This window comes from Strigops habroptila, chromosome 1, assembly GCF_004027225.2.
Source record: "Strigops habroptila isolate Jane chromosome 1, bStrHab1.2.pri, whole genome shotgun sequence".
Lineage (NCBI taxonomy): Eukaryota > Metazoa > Chordata > Aves > Psittaciformes > Psittacidae > Strigops > Strigops habroptila.
Genome location: NC_044277.2, coordinates 111,473,079 through 111,493,929, shown reverse-complemented (window position 1 = coordinate 111,493,929; position 20,851 = coordinate 111,473,079). Strand labels below are relative to the sequence as shown.

Below are 20,851 nucleotides of genomic sequence, written 5' to 3'. Positions count from 1 at the left end.
CAGGAAACACGCTCTCATTTAAAGTGTTACCAAATCTCTGCGAGTTAATGTTTCACTGAGCTTGTATCTGCCGCTGATGACCAAGAAGACTAAAAGATGTCAAGCAGAACTGGGAAAAGGCCATGTCATGCCACCCCATGTGCTCAAATAGACAATTTTTAGCAGAAGGCTCTTCTGCACACAGGGACTAATATAGCTCAAAGGCAAAGCAGAGAGCATAAAGATCTCAAGAACAGTATTTTCTGTCATTCCGGTACAAGTATCAAGCTGAATTCCCACAGAAAAATCAAGTATTTGCGTGTTTAAGTAATGAGATGAAATGCCACCAACCTTCCTCATTCACAGGCGATGCATGGCAGCAGAGCTGCCATGCCCATGTCATGGAAGGGCAGATGGTGCAGCTCTCTGAAGAAGATGCAATGCTCTGTATGACCTTTCATTGGAGGTAGGTCAGAGAATGGCCTGGGAAGCTGCGGAGTTTGGGGACTACACGAACCTATCAACATCCAAACAAGCTCTTTCCAATTACATGAGTGGGGAATAAGAAACTCCAGCTATCAGCATGACATGCTGAAATCGTCTCATTAACTCTCAAGGTTAAAGATCATTTTCTGCAGAAAACTTTGGTGTTCCCAGTAGCCAAATAGGGAGTAAGACAATTTATACTACTTAGTCTTAAGACGTTCAGATAATGCCCACAATGGGACAATAAAACAGAACATCTGCTGTTCTCCAAGGGAAGACCAACAGACATCTTGAATAATTCTTCTTTACTAGAAACAGATTATATATAATAATAAACTATATTCCCTTCTTTTTAAAACCATGCCTAATGAGCAGTAGGAGACTAGCTGCTGCTTGAAGCATGTGCAGAAGTTCAGCATGCTAGTCTATCTTTACATGCAATTTACAAAGCCCCTTATAACAATAGGAACCTGAATTATTGTCTTCTGGAAATGTAGAAAAATATCTAAACCTTGGAAAGACTTAAGTAATATCTTTTCTTTTATTCCCCCTCCCCCCCCCATCTTCCCCTCAGCCCTTCCTATCCTTCCTTTTACAACCCTGGAAACATGCAGTTACGCTGCATGCTTAACTACATACCTCTTACTCCTTTTCTTAATTTCACATTGAAAAGGCAGAAGAGAGTGAAAAATTATTCCTAAAAGTTCAAAACCAAGAATAAGCAAATAGAAAGAGCCTCAGCTGAAGTTCAAGAAAGAAATCTCACTACATGAAAGACAGTTCATGAAATTTTGGATCAATGACTTTTCATGCTTGCAGTTGCCAATTTTCATTATAATTTGTGATTGGTTCTAGCCCAAAGATGACGATCATCTTTCTTAGTGGAGAAACAGCTTTAGCCAGAACTAACAGAACATATTTACTGAAATACTATGGTATATACTTCATGCCAGAATTTCTCAGGTTCCCAGCAGCTAACTTTTCCAAGCTGTCTCCACACCACAAGCCTCTCTCATTGTCTCATCTTAGAATGTGCTACAACAGTTTCAAATATGTGCACACAGAAAGGGAACAGGAGAAATTTTAGTTTACAAAAATTATTAATATTTAAAAAAACTATAAAATATACTATTAAAGAGTTTTCATTCTGTTTCATTCTTCAAAGGAGACCAATATGGCATTTACTGTTCTGCAGCCCAAAATGTATTGAAACACTGAATTGAGAAAAGGAGGGGACAGCCAGCATGTATTACTTGGTCCTCTCCCATTAGCATGACTAATTGGAAGCTGTTGCTTGAACATGAGAAATCCCAACACGTTCAAAGGAAATCAATAGACCTGGACAGGTTGTGCAGGAAATGCTCTGAAAACAGCCAGTTGGACAAGAGTAGTCTGCAAAACCCTTCAAACACACTGAATTTTCCACAGAGCAGAAGAAAAATGCTGTTACAGCTGATCTGGCAACTGAATGTCTCCTTCTGCACCTGAATCCAGTTAAACACATTGTGCTACTACCTCACTCTCTCCAAGGTTTCCCTGCAGAAAGATAACAAGTTGTCAAAACCTCTATGGAGGACAGACAGAATTGAAACTGGGGAAACAAAGGAACTTTAGTTCCTCTAGTCCATACGAGGCCATGGCCAGGGCTACTTGCATGTGGGTTGATGGACAAAGTACTGAGTTCCCCAAGCGCCACACACTCAGGCACAGCCTGCAGCATCAAGGCTGAACAACCTCAGTAAATGAGAAAATACACCCAGGAGTAAAGCAGGAACATGGAAGGGTCACTATTCATCCCACTGTCAGCCTGGAGGTGCACAGGCAGAGCAACCTTGCTGGATGAGTGCCCAATCTGCACTTTGATGCCACAGTCAGGATGTAAATGACAGCTGTAAGAGCACTATAGGATTAATCCTCAGCATCCATAGGCTTCCCTTACCCAGCTTGTAGCTGTATGTCTGTAAGATGCTGCTGCCACAACCAAAACTAAAATTCAACTGTAATAATACTTTTTAACTTAATTTCTCCACAAAGGCTCTGTGAAATGCAACTCAGATATTTTCACTCCTCAAAAGGAAGAAAGCTATCTTGCATAACCACTAAAAGAAAGCCACAGGAGAAGGGAGCCATCTCCTGTATTGATGGACCTATTTCTTTAACCCAGCAAAGAGCAATGGATTTTAGAGAACAAGTCTTAGCACCATCATTTTTATCCTACATTAGAATTTAGAAAGCTCTCTGGTATTAAGACCTCCCATATTGATTTTTCAATCCATTCATCCTTATGAGGTTTATTCCCAGCACCTGCACACTCACAGAATAAACATGGGAAGATGTACAAACAACTGTGAGTAGAACATCCATAGGCTCTCACAGATCATCACCTCCTCTGCAGAAGTCTGTAGAAGTTCTCTGTGCATCAAGCAGTCAATGTGCTTCCAGCAGGAAACTGCCTCAGTTTTTCAAAATGCTAAGTTCAAAATCTGAAAGTTAACTCCAAAAAATTGTTCACATACATTTTGCCAAAGTACACTATTTTTACATTAAACACAGTGCTTCTCACTAAATCTACTTTTCCGTTTAATAAAAGTAACTATCTTTAATTTCATGTAAAATGAGCAGAAAAATAGCTCATTATTGTTTCATTACCTATGTTTATGCAATCTCTGAAGGCAGAGTATTTTAACAATTAGATGAGAGCTAGCTTATTTAATATTTCATGTGCGATGCCAAAAAATCTACTGCATTAAATAATATCTAAGATACCTACTACTCATCACTACAAAAGAAAAGGCTATTTAAAACAGAGAACCCTTATGCAGTTGTTTTTAAAGGTCACCACAGAAGAAAAGTAAATTTGTATGCATACAGACACACATTATTTTCAGTTGGGATCTTGTCTTTACAGAAACCAAAACATTATCTTCCACATCATTCACATAAACACAAAAATATTTCTTACCTGTTTCTGAAACTGAATAGCTTTCTCGGAACAGGTTCGTTACTTTGTGTTTTATTAATTAATGACAAAGTTCACTTTTGTGTCTCAAATAAGATTTGGATTTATGCATTTTTGAAGCATTTGAAAATACTTCCAAAGGATGTTTACCACCTTTTCTCTTTGGCTCAAGTTCAAATTTAGAAGCAGAGATAACTTACCCATTGGTCACATAGAACATATGCAAAAAGCAAACATCTCAAAAAGTTTTAAAAGGGAGCCAAGGCTAAGCATATGTGGGAAATAAAGTCTGAATCTTAGTAACAGAGTGTGTCCCCTCCTCTCCACAACAGCACATTTCTAAGCGAGGGGATCTTCATCATGCAAAAGCCAGCAAGAGGAATGACTCTTGGACACAGGCATTACAAAACACATTGCTGCTGGACCAAAGGGCAGGTTGGGCAGCTCCCTGGTCCATATTTAGCATCAAGCATGCCTCACTTACCTCCCCCAGTTGGAATACAATCATCTTGTACTTTTTGTGTGATTACTAATGTAGGGCAGATTAAATTAAACCAAACAGGTATATTTGGGGTAGTTTTTTTCTGAGATTACCAAAACTGTTTGTGTAAAGCAAGACTGCTTTCAGGTTCCTCAGAAGCAGTTGGGTTATCTCGAATAAGGCTCCTGGACTAAAAACATGAATCAAGTGTAATCATTTCTGCTGTTTCCACACAGCTGGAGAGAAACGCAGTTAAACATCTCTGAGCTTTGCTGCTCCTCTTCTGCAGCAGCACCTCAGCAGGGCTGGGAAGCAGCTACACTGAGAGGAGCAGGAGACCAAACCAGCTTAGCCCACACTCATTCAGATTCACGCTCCTTACTGCTGGTTGGCACAGGGACGAGCATTGGGATGTTGGTCCCCTTGACCTGCTAACTCCAGGAGACAAGGAGATACAGAGATCAAGAAAGAGAGAGATGATGACGCTCAGCACATCCATAACCTACGGGAAGATGCATACCAAATCCTGCTGTCACTGACATGCCCAGGAAACAGTCCCTTCCAACACCCCTTTCTGACCATAGAAGGTTTGCAGTCCTTGTTCCTGCCCACACTTTGTGCTTTAGGAAGTCCTGTAACACAGGACCAGAGAGGACAGAAAGCCATATGCCCACTAAATGGCACTTCACAACCCCATTCCTGAGGAGTTTTAAGAATTTGGTTTCCCTTTTCCTTTTACAGTAGAAGAAAAGGGAAGACCTGGACATCACATACTGTGAATTACATTCTTATGGGACTCACCTGGAGATGACTAAAGAAATACAAGCTTAATCCACAAAAATACAAAATTAAGTTCTTTAACAAAATATACTTTTGCAGATATTTCTGTCAAGAAAGAACAACCTCCCTGGATGCAAACTGGAGGATAAAAGTCTTTGCATGAATAAAACAAACATAAAAATTCTTGGATCAAAATTCACTCAGCAGCATGAGGCTGAAAAAATTTTCCTAAATCCATGATTTACTACATGGCAGTTTTCTTGTCTAGCTTTTCCAAAAGCGATCTAACATCCGTGTGAGGACAGTGAGGGGGAAAATTGCTGCCTAAGTGGCAGGTTTGTTATTGTTTGACAATTCTAAAGAGTTCACTAGAAACTTCTAAAAGGAGCATCTCTAATTCCCTGAAATTACTGATAATCGGCCAAGTGAATGCAGAACAATTATGAAGGAAATTGAATGCTTCCAAATGCCAATTTGCTGTATATCCTGAATTAATATTGAATAAGCATTTTTAATTTCTCATTGTAAAAGCAAAGGAATAAAAACCTAGGCCCACGGGCATTCTTGAATGGCTTTTCTCACAGAATTTTATATCATCATCATTTTTGCATTTTGTAATCATACTTAGCATTTATGTGGTGACTTACAGCTTTTCTTTCAAAAAAAGAAAAAACATGTAAGGTAAACTGCCATCTGCATTGAAGGTTCAACAACAAGCAGGCACACCACAGCAGCATGAAGCTCCCCTAATACAGCCAGATATACAAGCTGTTTTTTCCCAAGTCAGACGAGACTTGAAGCAATTGTTGCAAAATACAATCTCAGGAGATTTTTGTGGTGCAGCTACACCAGGAGCTGGCCATGAGGTATGGTAAAGAGGAGAAATACACTGGGAGGAAAAGGGGCACAAGATGTCCATTTTTTAGCTGAGCCAAAACACATCACTTTCTGTTAAAGGGCCAAGAAAGTATACAAACTTAATGCAGTTTCCTGGGTAGCAGCTCAGCCACCAGCCAGTCCCGCAGGAGAATGAGACCAGCCCAAGCCATGGCGATGGAACCAGATGCTGCCCATCCTCATTAGTCCATACTAAGGAGGAGCTGAATCAAAAAACAAATGCAATAAACCTTTAAAGTGAATGTTCTCCTTTTTCACGTAAAACAAACAAAACGGAGTATGGATGAATGAGAAACCAGGTTGCTGGAGGGTTTGCAGGAGAAAGGCGATTACAGCAGTATAGCTAGGGAAAGGCTGTGGCAGATGGGATGGGAAGACAACAGAACCAGCTGGAATGGACACTGTAAACAGGGAGAAAAGAGTGCAGCTGGAAAAACTGCACCAGAGAAGAAAATGTTGAGAAAACAAATACAAAAGAATGTTAAATGAGAGAAGTACAAGTCCAAGTATGTGAATAATCATTTGCTACACATGCTGCAGCACTACAGAGAGACTCCAAACAAGACTCATAACTCAAATTCTGAAGACACCCTGTGATCATCCTGTCAAACACCTATATAAGCCCAGGTACACTGTGCAATAATGTCTGCATTTAGTCTTTTAACTTCTGTTGGAAATACAGAAAAATATTGACTTTAATTTCAAGACTTCAGGAGACAGAGAATCCATCAAATCCCCAGGACTGTCATTTTTAAAGCTCTGCAATTCAGTGAATGTCTTCTGCGTCTGAGACATCCACAGTTTGTGTTTCAGGAAAGGTAATTCAAAATGTCATCATGCACTTATACAAATCTAAAATTACACACAATACCATTTTTCATTTTGTGATTAACACTTGAGAAATAACAAAAGTGTAATCATGTGGGATTATCCTTCCTGTTCATGTCTTTAACATTTTCCTTGCACTTTCTGACATGGACCAGGTCTCAGATTCTACAGATAGTTTTGCAAAGAGAAAAAAAGAGGAGAAAAGGGAGAGCAGCAGAAACATACTAACTTCTTTCTCATAATCATACCTCATTTACATGGCTCCTATGGTAATTATTTATATTGCAAAGTAACATCAAGGAAACGGTTACTGATTTGTATTTGTCCCCAGGGAGGTAAGCATTCCCTGCCACTAGCTCCTTTCTTCTCCCCTTCCCGCTCCCCCTTCTTTTCTGATCCACGTTTCTTTGTTCTTTAATTCTTCATGCCTTCTCCTTTCCTTTCTCCTTCTGTTTCTGATCACAGGCTGATGATATGGAGTGGATGTCTCCTTTCTAAAATTTCCATGAGGCATCAAGTTAACCCAGCTGCACGGGGTTCTCTATCTGGATGTCAGCAAACGGAGACAGGAGGAAGGAGCATCAAGTCACCAGCTAATCTTCTCTCAGGTTAAAGCCTCATCCCCATCACACATGCTGATCATCTGACATTCTACAGCTTGATAACTACAGACAAAGCACACAGCAAATTAAGAGCCTTAATCAGCAGCCCTTCCTTTGACATTTCCTCACATTTCATTGTTAAAAATGACCCTTCAGGTGTCTTAAATGAAATGACATAAAAAATACTGGAGGAAAAAGATCAAGCGAGGAAACACAGAACAAACAATTTGCATTGCAGCGCAAGTGAAAAAAGTAAGAAAGTAGTTATAGCTAAAATGAAACAAACATGTTTAATTTGGCTGGTCAAGGTGAAAATTAAACTAAATTAAGCACATGTATCTATGAGTGAAAATTACCATCCATCTTGCTAAACACTTGACTTTAATATCAAGACCTTTTTCCAAAGTAAGCAAACACCATATTTTCTTTACGTTACATACACAAATACTCTTTTTTCTTTAAGAACAAAAAGTTAAGAAAAAACACAAGTACAGCTTTCCTTACAAAAGCCATCACTTCTGATACAGTGTAAGCCGAATTATTTATTTACTTACTAAACTTACTAAATTCTACAAAACGTGGTCAATGAAATGCCTTCCTCCCACAGAGGTCTGAAACTCTGTTCCTTTCCAAGGAAATTCTAACTATGTACAAATCTTGTCTTCTTTCATACAGAAGACACTGAAAACCTTTTGATCTAGAACTTAAGACATCTGCCAGATCTAGGAGGCATAAAGTAGAGAAAAACACAACATTAATACACAAGGACTCAGTGCCTGTTAAACACGACTGGATTTGCAGAAAAACCTTGAAAGCACATGTACTCAGAAAATATTTAAAACATCTGGTGAAACATGGATGAGGGGAGGGGGGAATACAAGCCCATAACACAAGATCAAATTAAAATACTTCGTTAAAAATATTTTTCACCCTTAGTAAAACATTCCAACTTTGAAAAAGAAAAATGGAAATGAATGGAGCAAAACCCTAGCCCTGGGAGAATTCAGAAACTGAAGATGGTACATGGCACAAATTGCTCAGTATGAGTGAAGTTGATGTATTGCCTTGAGGGTTTGAGGAGTAATTTAATATTCAATTCAGCCTGTAATAGGAATCTCATAGAAGGAATTCACATCTACAGAATCATTCTGAGGAATGAAGTAAGACTCCTAGAAGCTTGCTTGTACACCAGCAGTCACACCAGGTAAACAGTGCATAAATATTGGTATTACAGTACTACCCCGAACTTGCAGCTATTGAGAACTTTAAGGAAATTCTAATATGAAAGCACAAACAAGTTTACACACGCACACACTGTGCTCCTCCATGAGCTCATTTCACTGGGCATGTGGACAGCCCCATGCCGCAACTGGAAGACTGAGGGGTGAGGCCCCAGAAAGCACCCGTTCCCCTACCTGCAGCTGGGGTAATGCTCCCAGGCACGGCCACCCTGCTGCTATGCAGCAAACCCGCTGCCTGCACCCTCAGGAGTGCAACTGCTTGCTCCCAGCACCACCAAGGACACAGCTCAAGCACGCACTTTTTTAGATGCGTAGAATGGTTAGGGTTGGAAAGGACCTTAAGATCATCTAGTTCCAACAACCCTGCCATGGGCAGGGACGCCTCCCACTAGACCAGAGTTTGGTACTCTCCTCTTCCATGGGCTTTCTGGGTTTGCTGCCACCACAACATACTACTGTACAGATAAGCTGCCAACAAACACACGCAATTTAGGATAAACTCTTCAGCTAACAAGAAATACGCAGACCAAGCTGTAATAAACAAACATTTATGCATATTCACAGCTGTAGTTTCACTGAAGCTTTTTCACCCTTCACTTTTTGGAGGCTAGGTTTTTAAACAGTTCCATTTTCTCTTCTTTCCCTCCATTACTTCTTACACACGGCTTCTTCTCTTACTCCTCCTGGAGAGAGTCCTGCTCACCCAGGAGACAGAGCTCTGGCAGAGACCCTTCTCCCTGAGCCTTCAGCTACATGTCCTACATCCCTGGTCACTGCTGATGTGCAAACTAGAAATACTATCTGGGTACCAGCAATAACTGCAAACAGATTTCCCCCCACCCTGAATGAAGTGGGTGGATGAAGTGAAAATACTTATTTCTCGGTAATGTTCCATTTTAAGCAACATAGCAAAGAGTTATGGGAAAGCAGTATTATGGGAAGACTTTGCCCACTTATGTTTTATTACTTTAAAGGTGAACTTAAAACAGAGGTAGAGGTAAATCATCTACATGTACAATACAGAAATATTGCCTACTATGTCAAACTAGAGCAATAACTTTATTCACTCACTTGATGGATATTTCTCACGAATAAATGTCACACAGTTAATTTGAAAAGACAGTTCCATAATTTTTTTCAGTGCAGCACTCCTAGTCAGCCCTTCATTTTTATTTATTTTTCCATGAGTCAAGAGCCCAACTAAAATTTTAAATAAAACATGAAGAGACTTGACTATGCAAGACCCTTCAGATGGAAATCACCATGAAAGTCAGGCAGTGCTTGACCTAAAATCCCTTTGTCATCTAATGAAGGTCTTAAACATCAGAGCTTAAAATGGGTTGGAATAGAAGAAGCTAACATCATTTTTGTATTTGGTGGAGAAGCTTGCATATGCAGAAAACATTTCTGAAGTTCTGTTTGTTCCAAACAGCCCAAAAGCAGAGAGATCAAGAGAAAATTTACCAAAAACCATTGAAAGATTAATTTTTTTATTATATAGTGCTGGTTAACAAGGCACATGTGTCCATTCTCTAAATTGTTACCTACTAAAAATGAACTGCTAGCGTTGCTTCAAATGTTATTTCATTTGAAACAGTCTCAGCAGATGTTGATCACCGTTATTCTGCTTGCAAACCTGCAAAGACATTTACTGTAATAGCCCATATTCGAGGGATGGCTCCTTTCCCCAGCCATCCATTCAGAGGCTGAGCATGTATACAGAGAGCTTTCCTTTCCCAAACCCACAGGAAGCCTGCATCCCCTGAAGAGCAGTAAGGGCAGGATGTCCATAACACCCAGACATGGCACAGTGCATGAGGGAATGGGGTACGGAGGCAATCAACTGAATAAAGCAGTAAAGACAACTCCAGTCCTTTGGTGCTCATTAACCCCATGTCATGTTTGTTCTCCCAGATTTAGGCTGGCTTTTCAGTGCCACATGGCATAACCTGTTATGCTTCAAGGTCTGAGAACATGTGGCAAGAAACATTACAGCTGCTTCTTTGCAGAGGTTTATCAATTTGGGAGCGGTATCACATCAAGTGACTAGATACCAGCATCAGGCCCAAGGCAGATGATGCTGTTGGTCTAACCATAAAATTCCATGGAAGTTCCTCAAACCCAATTTTACTCTGAAAAAAAGCTAAAATGGGACTATCTGCATTCATGACTTACTGTCCATAACCCAAATATACTTCCAGAGCATAATTATGACTGTGTAGGAACTTCCCTGGGACATGTAAATTTGCTCTGCAGGTCAAACTGAAAACCCATTTGCTTTGTTCAACGTCACTTAGCCTTCTCTTCCTAATATACAAATGACCATTTTTTTAAGGCAATGAAAGCAACATCCTATTTCATAAAGAAAAAAATTCAGTCATATAAAAATTTACAGTGTGAGGTAAATTGTATACAGAATAGGATTCACAAACATCTATCTCCTAACTGGTCAACAATGTTTCTCTCACAGTGCACTTAGTCTAGGCCATACTCCATCTCATCCTGAAGATGAGATGGGTCAGATGAACTCACCCCAAAGGTGTCCATTCCTCTTGAGGAATCAGAAAGTCGGCTGCCTCAAGTATTTAGCTCAGATGCATAACCTGAAGTCTGTTGATATTAACCTCATCCACTGTGTCTGCATTGAATCAGCTGCTTCCCAGCAACTGCCAAGAGTTCCAATTTTACTTCCAGTTGCGAACAGTGCTGTACAGAGACCTGAATCAAATCCAACCCCTCGGGATAAGGTTTTAATGGTTGATCAAAGTTTGCTTTGAGAAGCCTAGTCCCCGACTCATAACCACAATTTCCAGAAGCTAACACAATAGCTTGCTGTTGCTGCCTTTGTACAGCCCTTTACTCTCTGCATGCAAGTAGTAATACAAATACTTTATCTTAACCTAAGCACCACTTTTTGCTTTTGTTTGTAAACCCAACTCCCCAACTCCCTTCCCATATATACAATCACTTCCAGTTTCTGTAAATCCAAAAATGCTGACAGAATTAATTACCTAAATCCATAACAATGGCAAGAAACACAGACCTGGAACACAGCCCAAGTTCACATCCACCTCCAATCCTAAAGAGACAAGCTCTGGCATCAGCCCAGGTGGTGAAAGCCCACCCAGCAAAGGTGGCTGCCATGTCCCAAAGAGGGACCCCAGCTGCCCCTGCAGTGTCACGGAGGGCGAGACGAGGGAGCCCTGACTACGGAGCAGTCCTAGATACTGAGCTACACTGAGCCAAGCCATGACACAGGAGAGCAGGCAGTGGGCTCCTGCTTCAGCTCAGCTCAGACCAGGTTCAGGGGCTCAAGCATGGCTTGTCACTTCCATGGCACCCAGTGCTGTTAGGGGCCAGAATATCTGGAGAAAATTTCTTCTAAATACATGGGCGTGATTGTCACCATAAATGCTTAATCTGCCCCTAACATGAACCCACAGCATTTCTGAAGCTGGAGCTCACCTAACTTACACAATTCATTTAAGATTTACAACAAGAGATGGGTGGGAGAAAGAACAAATTTTATCTTCTTTTAAAGTAGGAAATAAGGCAATAAATTAATGCAAAGTTATTTCTCATCCACTCCTTTTTTTCCATATCATCTTTCAGTCCTTTTCAGTGCATCAGAGAGTAAATAAAAAAGAAACTAAAAAACAAGTCTATTCAACTAGCAGCCATCTGTCCCTGTTTCATCCCCCTCAAGAGAACATGTCAAAAGACACAGAATTTAAAGCAACTTTTTCCCAGTAATCACCAAAAGAGATGGTCTGTCTCCAAAACACATCCCCATCTGAAAGAGAGTTCACGTTCTGCAAATGCAATAAAGAAGGGAGCAAGAAGATCCCTTGCGAATTAAGAAAAAAAGCAAGCAACAATGCTCTCACTGAACTACAAGTTTAGCCTAATTAAGGATATACTTTAAGTATAATATCTTACAGCCTTAAGCTTGTGGCCAACAATATCAAAAGATATTGTGGGGAGGGGGCAGTGTGCATGCACTAGCTGTTGCACTGAACACAGGGTAACCCTGCAGACAACATGGCACAGAGCTCCCAGCAATCACAACACTCTTCACTAGCCCTACAACACCCTTCCCTTAAGATCATCCGACTTAGGACTGAATGAATAATTAAGTACATTTGACAAACTCTGCATCCTCTCCTTTCGGCAAATTGTCTGCAAGTCATTTTTGTCAGTAGTCCACCCCACTGGAGACCAATGTTGTTGCCTCAAAGCAAAGCAAAACACGAGTGAGATACCAGTTACTCTTATGGACCAGTGGTTCTGGATATTAAGGATGCCTTGAAGCATACTGTTTTATCACATTCAGAACAAGTACCTATAAATACTGCACGAGAATTATAGAAACTGTTGGATAAAAAAAACAAAGTGCAATATGTACACATGCCTCCATGAAGTAAAAAATTTCACAGAGTGGTTGTCTGTACCGTGAAAAAACATTCCCTACTTATTTCAGATTCATGTTCCTTGCCTTCGCTGTACTACTTCTTGTTTGCTTACAATGAAATAACAAGATATAGAGAAGTAGTCAAGAAATCATCTACAGAAAGTGCTATTACATTTATTGACACATGTGAGATGCCAAACTCAATAAACAAATAACCTTATCACAATGGGATTCAACCCATGGTACAGTACAATGGACTTGAGCAGCTACGCTGTAATGTTTGATTGGATAAAATGGCATTATGTTTTTGTATACATAAAAATACAGTTCCCTTAAGGAATAAGTTACCTTTCATTTAAAGAGGGGAAAATAAAACCCAGCAAACACCACCACCATCACCACACATGCATACCGAAACATTCTCAGAATACAGCTGTGATTTCCGTAATAGCTTCTTGTTCAAGTGATCATTAAATCTATTTAAGATGTCAAATTTAGACTAATATCCAAACCTGACTTCTTAAACTATTCTATTCAATACTTCACATCTTTATAACCCTTACTTATTATCTCTCTTCTACTATATTCCATAGCTACGGTACAAAATACCACTAGGTATTTGTACACAATACCATATTTTTATTACTCCCCACTATCAGTACACAAAGACAGAAACCCTCACCATATGGAAATGCCCCATGATTACTTAGGTTTCCTCTAGAGAATCCAGTTAGTTCTAAAATTTTTTATTTTATTGGTTTCAGGTATTTTTTAATCCTACTAGAAGCAACAGTATTTTGCTTGATGGTATACTGAGAAGATTGAAGATATTAAAGGTTAATTTAGAAACTTAAGCAGTTTAAAATCCATTTGTTTTTACAAATGTGTCATGGCCTCATCAAAAACACATGGTTTTTAAACTACTCAACAATCCCAAATTAACAGCAGAACACTGCGCTTGCAGAAAATACCAACTGGAGATCACTCAAGTCAGAACTGTGCTGTAGAAAGAACAAATTTAGTCTCATGGAAGAAAGCAGCACCTGGTACTGATTTTTTGATTCAATAACTCTGGCTTTAAAACAATCACATCCTTGATAGAGCTACAGGGATAAACGCGATAAGAATTCCTGAAGGACGAGAGCACCAGAAGGTGAGGAAACAGACTTTGCTAAATCTTCTCCTCAAAATCCAATGCATGAGAAACCTTCCTTATTCAGCTGCCAACAGCTCCATGCAAGCCTCAGTTCAAGGCTCTTTTCATATTATTCAACACAGTAAAGGAAACATCTGAGAACCAGGCAAGGAAGTAAATTGGGAATGATGGTTAGGAAATCTTTTGAAAATCATTCCTGGAACTGCACTGGAACGACGCTACTTGAACACCAGCTGCTCATCAATGAAGTTTCCTGACCAAGGAGACCCACTATTGAAAGCTGACCTGACCCAAAGCTCAGTGGAGCTAGTGGAAAACCTCACATTGACATTAGCAAGCATTGCCTGCAAAGCCATAATCTTTCATTATAATTAAATGCTTAGAATAATTCTAATTTCTTGCTTCCTTAGTTCTTCGACATCTGAAAATTACTTTATTTCCATATATAAACCTGACTTACAGCTGAAAATGGAGTCAGAGAGATACAAAGAAGAATGAAAAAGTCTCTAATGGCCATATGTGAGAGTGCTGAAACCATTATCATTTTTTGAAACCAGAACAAATATGACCTCACCTATGCAGTTCTTACCAACATACTAACATGCAGTGCTCCAAACCTTTAAACAAAGGCACTTAGAAATATTAACAAATCAATTCTCAGCATATGCATTTGGGACTCTAGATAAACACCTGTATCAGATCTGTGAAGTGCCATATTTAAAACAGCAATTTTAAAGTACTTGAAATTCACACACTTATTTATGCACTCACACCTTTAACTGGTTTGCTCAGTATTGGATTTTTCTGAACGCTCAAATTGTGAGATGCTAAGAAAAGATACATGCATATTTACGATGGACACAAGTGGCTCACCTGTGGATACCAAACAACCCAGTGGCTTAGCGAGAAACAGGACAGATCTGCCATCACCAGCCGGTTGCCCTCCTGTCTTACAGCGCAGGTCAATGCTCTGCAGCACTCAGAGAGTGTTTTGTTACATGAGGTGTAAAAATATTGTTTAGCCCTTCAGGTTACAAAAAGTGGCTTTTTTCCCAGGAAATGCCAGCTGCACTTCTCTTCATAGATGTGGAGAAAGAGAAAAAAATAATACACTGAAGACCAGTTTTTAACTAAATAAACCAGTCCTTCTGATGCTTAGTCATATTTTCCAAAGCATCTTACTCTTTCTGCTCTCCAGCTTGTTTACAATTTCTCCAAATCTGGCACCACAACTGGTCACTCCAGCTTAAATCTTCCTGCTGACAACTACTTTAGCGAGCCCACAACAGCATTTGACTTTGATCCTTTGATGGAAGAGCATAACGGCCAGATGCAGTATAATGCACTCGATGCCCAGAATCCTTCTCACAGGACTGCCTTGCAAATTACAGTTTTCTTTCTAGAGGCAGTGACTGTGCATATCTCACTGATTTCAAAACAGTTTTTATAAATGTACAAAGTGAAATGCTGAACTGCAACTTTGACTTCCAAAGTGCTTGAAACTCCATCGCGGTTTTTTATGCAATACTCCATATTCCAGTCCAGATTTATTAAAATAGTGAATGGCCCTTAACCTAAGAGAGCCCTCAGATACTATACTTGATACGTTCTACTAATTTACCAGCAAACTACTGAACACTACTCAAAAAGCAGAGAGAGATCCACAAATTCAAAGGCAAGCAAGGTCATGAACTTTAATATAACAATGAATTCCCAGTGAATCTCTGCATGCATGCACTTAGCTCTGAGGAATAAACTTGTGCTTATGGTAGGGTAAAAACACACATGCACACAGGGAACCTTAGAGCAACAGCCATGCTGCTGAGTAAACAATGATGTGAAGCTGCAGTAAGTTCACTGCTCCTCTGCACTTTGAGCACATCTTCACATCCAGCTGTGCACTCACTTCATAATATTCTGATCTAGAGCCTTTTTTTTCTATGCCCATAGTCGTCTTCTATTACAAACCGATGCCGAGAGTGCTACTAAAATCTATAAAGATCACTTGAGCAAATACATCACTGGAGTACAGCATTTCCAGATAGCTCTTAGTAATTTCTTAAGACTCCCCTGGCCAGCGTTTCAGGGAGATGCCCACCTTCCAGTCTTTAGGAGAACCTTACAGTTACTCCATACCTCATTTTTAAGGAGCTGACACATCTACCAAAGACATCCTGAAAACAAAAGCAGCATTCTTGTGAAGGCACGGTCAGCTGATCTGTGTACCACTGGCACAAACTAGTACCATATTAAACCATGCTGGGAACCTGTACGTGCACAATACACTTGCACAAGTCTGTGTTAAATATTTCACTACGAACATCATTTGCTTTTACAAATAATAGCTTTAGGAAGTAAACACTTGAATTTTATTAATTATATTTGGAGTCACAGAACTACATGGTAATTTCAGAGGTTAGAAGAGATCTCTGGAGGTCATTTGGTCCAATCCCTCCACACAAAACGTGACCATCAGGTTGCCCAGGGCCATATTCATTCAAGTTCTATCCATCTCCAAGGATGGAGATGCCCCAACTTCTCTGAGCAGCCTGTTTCATTCTCCAGGTGAAAACTGTTTTCCTAATATCTAACTGGCATTTTCCTCGTTGCAGCTTGTGTTGCCTCCAGCAATAGTGTGCTCATGCGAGAAAAGGCTGGCTTCATCTTCTCAATTTGCCCCCCATTAAACAGCTACAGAAAGGAAGAAAGATTTCCCAGCCCCTTACTCTTCTCTACATTGGACCAGGGAAAAAAATAAAAATACCACAACACATAATTTAAACCTCTCTTACTGTTGTTTTCCAAATAATGTTATATATTAAAAATGCTTTTTAACTGTAACTGCTGAAACAGAGAGACTTGTAGCATGTAATCACACCAAGACCAAGAAGTAAAACCACCCTTAGTTATTTTACAGAGCTAAATAACTTAAAAGGAAAACTAGACAAAGAGATGACCCTTTTCACAATATCTCATGGAGCTGGAAAGGGATTTTATTTACAATATTTAAATGCAGTACTGCGAAACAAACAAGTTGGTTCACAGGCAGTGCACCCACTGCTGAACTGTCACTGCCTGACACCATGTCTTATCTGCCAAATTGCTCATTAGGTTTGGCAATTTTCACCTGCGCCTCCAGTTTATATTTCAGCAGGGAATAAACATCAGTCTGCTTTAACAATCTTCTGCAGCGAGCTTCCAACCTCTTCTCAGAAAGCACGCAGGCACACACAAAAAACGCCTTGTGTTCTGTATGCTTAAAAAAAAATGCAGCTCAACTGATGAAATAGAACAAGAGGAAGTTTAACTTGAGTAACAGAAAAAGCAGTAAAAAAGAAAGAGCTAGATAAGAAACATAAATAAATCAACTGTTTCTATCGACGAATTGTGTTTTCAGATTGCAAAACAACACAGGGGGTATGGGCCAGCCTCACTTTTATTTCCACATTTAGATGGGAAGATTCAATTTGACACAACCCCCCACGTGCAAAGTACAGGCTGTGTTTGGGCATGGGAAAAGAGGACTCCAGATGAATATTACTTCTCCAGCTGGACCTGATCTAGCTAACCTTTCCCTTGCTGGGAGAGGAGCAATGGCGTGATCTATAAACAAACAAAAGGGTAGCATAGCAACCAGAACAAAGAAACGAAAATCTCAGCAGGCCCTTCAGCCCCAGCCTAATGTGCTGAGATGGTGCCGCCAAATGGAGACCGCTCCTCTGTACCCCTCGGGTGCAGGTGAGCGGTAGCAGAATGGCACCAAGCTATGCTTCTGCCAGGGAACTACTGGGGAACAGAGCCCAGCTTGTGAGCAAAAAGCACCAGAGATGTAAAACAAAATGTCTAAAATGCTATAAACCAATTTCAGACGGAATACTGTTTTTCATTTGTTAGAAGTAAAATATTCACCGCCAACCCTGCAATTAGCTAGAAAATTACAATAATTACAGCAATTTTGTATCCCATCTCCAATCCAATTAATAGATATATGACCTTGTCAACATGTGATAATCAGGATCTGCATCTACCACAAAACTGGATGGGTTTTATTTGCTGAATAGAACTTACACAGTAAGAAGATAATTATTTGAAATACTGAGAATACCATTTGTATGCTATGCTTCACTTCACAAGTTATAAAGGAAATACAATAAGGATATTATTTCCATTTTCAATGTATATTTAAATGAAATTCTTGAAATAGGTATGTTTAATACAGGATAATATTACTGGACTGGGATTCTAAGCCTGTGGTTTGGAACATTTAAAAACAAAATATATCTAATTGTCAACATAAAAAAAAAGGAAAAAAGGAATTAGCTAGATAAAAGAACATCTCTGATTTGTAATAACATTATTTATGACAAGTTTTCACCCATTTTATTATCACGGGCTTTTATAAAGAGTGTCCAAAGAGCTATAATTCTTACCAACAGTTTTACGTGTCTTCTGCATTTCTATAGACCTTTGTATTGTAGGGTCTCAAAGCACTTTTTAGTCATTTTAGCTACCAGTGAATTAGCTCAGTATTCCATGTATTTTCCAGAATGACACCAAAGATAAGTGAACTGTCTAGTATACCACTGAATTTTATCTGCACTATATGATTTTGATGCACTAACACCAATGTATTGTATAATACACCAGATAATCACATTAAGGAGAAAATGTGTATGTATTTGCCTGCTCTAACGCCCCCCAAGTTGAGAACCCAGGAGGACTGCTGTTTGGCTCGTGCATAGAAATGAGATATGCACTTAGCGGTGGCATACCCTAGTGACAGCAAAATGGAAGGGTCCTGAAATTCCAGGATACTTCTTTATTCTGCCATTACTCCTTTCCCTAATTTAGTTCTATGTTGTAATTAAGCATAGTTATAGCTTGAAAAGACACATGTTCAACTCAATGTAAGGCAATTGTTAAATGTTGCTCCCTTAATTTTACAGAAAACACTCTGGTATAAAAACCCCTCGAACTTTAAACAGCATGGTAACTTTTCCATTTGCAATATACCTGATTACTTAAACACAGATTTTATCCATTAAAAGTACACCTACAGAAAATTAATCTCTTGACAATTACAGAGAACTGACTGTTACTAACTTCTGCTATGAATTTTCTGGAATGGAGTCACTACTTCAGAAGTTCAGTGAGTGAAATGATAAGACACTATGCATAAGAGGGAACAACGCTTTATCCAACATTGTCTTATTTGCATGGTATATTTAATAACAATGAAAATTACACAGTAAATTTCATGGCATGATTTATCTTCTTAATAAGCTGAAATATTCAAAGATCCTGCTTAAGCAAGAAATGTGATATAAAACTCCTGCTTCATGGCTTTGCAACGAATGTTTCCCATGTTGAAATAAACAAAGGGATATTCCTGACTATGGTTTCTGGTTTTTAAAGAAGTGTATTTTTGCAACACAGTAAATGCACATATCGGCAGGTGTTTTTATAGAAAGGTGACAAGCATAACCTAGCAACATTGACAGGTTCAGCAGAAAGTGCTTCTATCTTTGGATTCTTTTTTCCCTTTTCTTCATTAAATGGAGTAAAACTGGAAAACTGAGAATTGCACTGTGCAGCAACTGCATTTAGAAATTTTTCTGTGATTTTCAGGGTGAGAACAATTTTAAACTGGCAGCACAGAAGGAGTTTATTGCTTCTAAAAGCAGTTTATAAATAATTTATTAAAATAGAAAGGTTTGTTTACTTGCATGCAACAAGTATTTACGCAGTTTCTCAACTCTGATCAGCGTTCAATCAGGATAGATAATGAATCATTTCCCCAGCAGCATTAATGGGTAACAGCACTTGGCATCCTCATAAATTAAGATGAAACACGTCAAGATACTGAGAACATTTACTTACTTGCACGAAGGACTGAAGGGGTGACCTCAATTTCACTTGTTGCTTGGTAAGGCTGAAAGGCTGATGCTGTGTTGGAGCCAAGCTCACTGCCAAAAATCTCTGGGCTTTGCGTGCCTGTGGAGCTGGCGCTGGTGCCATCACCTCCATGATGTGGATCTTGCTCATCAAATACAGCCACGAGCTGCAAATGACAATTTAATCTACTGTTAAAAAAAAACTTTAAGCAACATCAAAGTCCTGTTGTAGATCAGCATTTCATCATTTCTTCCCTCCAAAGACCAAGAAATGTCTATCAACAGAGACGCAGATCAATGCCTAGATCACAACATCAGCCCAAGGAAAGGCAGCCATTAATTGGATAGTGCAAAGGGTCAACAGCTCTGATTGGAATACAAAACCCACTGCTGCAAGCCACAGAATGAATGGCACCAGGTCAGGAAAGGAAGGGTCACACCTTCCCTGGCAAACAATTTCATCTTACCCAGAAATGCAGAAAACTATCCGAGTGCCAATTGACATCTGTGCACTGGAATTTATCACTTGTGATTTGATACCTCTATAAGCATCATTACTACAAAGTCAAATCATGAGCAAAACCAAATTATTATAGAATAAAAATACACAACAAGAAATCATGTTAATACACACTGAAAGCTGCAAACAAAATACAAAGCCACCCAAAAGTGTTATAATCACTGCAAGTAATCATCTAGTAATCTGCTACATATTAATCAATTACCTACTAATACGATTTAATTGTAGGCTTCCGTTGGAAAATTTATTTCATCAAATTTACGGAGATACTTCTGTATTTGTTTGCAACCAGATTCTCAACGATAAGCCCAAGAACTCAAGCCCAATTTGAAACCTGGCAAAGTCACCAATTTAGTAAGGATTTACTAAATCTGTGTTGACCATTGCAAGAGAAACAGGAAAAACATCACAGTGGTTTTTTGGTAAATCTGAGCTATTTTTTTTTCCACTGTAAATGAATGGTTTTATTTGAAACAAATAATTTACCGCAATTTATCTTTGGTGACCTACTGAAAGAGAAATGGCCAGCTCTTATACACATTTCATTTTAGAACTTAATTTTCAAGATGGGTAAAAAAGTTTTATGGATAACAGCATTCTGCAGCCCATAAATTAAT

General features: G+C 39.3%; 1 protein-coding gene across 15 annotated transcripts in view; it reads right to left on the bottom strand.

Annotated features, from left to right (window-relative positions):
* The window catches only part of PARD3 (par-3 family cell polarity regulator), a 453,511-nt gene that overhangs the window by 282,308 nt on the left and 150,352 nt on the right, over window positions 1-20,851 (bottom strand). For all 15 annotated transcript variants that reach the window (XM_030491258.1, XM_030491178.1, XM_030491241.1 and 12 more), the window contains exon 3: window positions 19,701-19,881. In XM_030491258.1, the coding sequence (XP_030347118.1) occupies window positions 19,701-19,881 (181 nt within the window). The remainder of the gene's footprint in view (window positions 1-19,700; window positions 19,882-20,851) is intronic.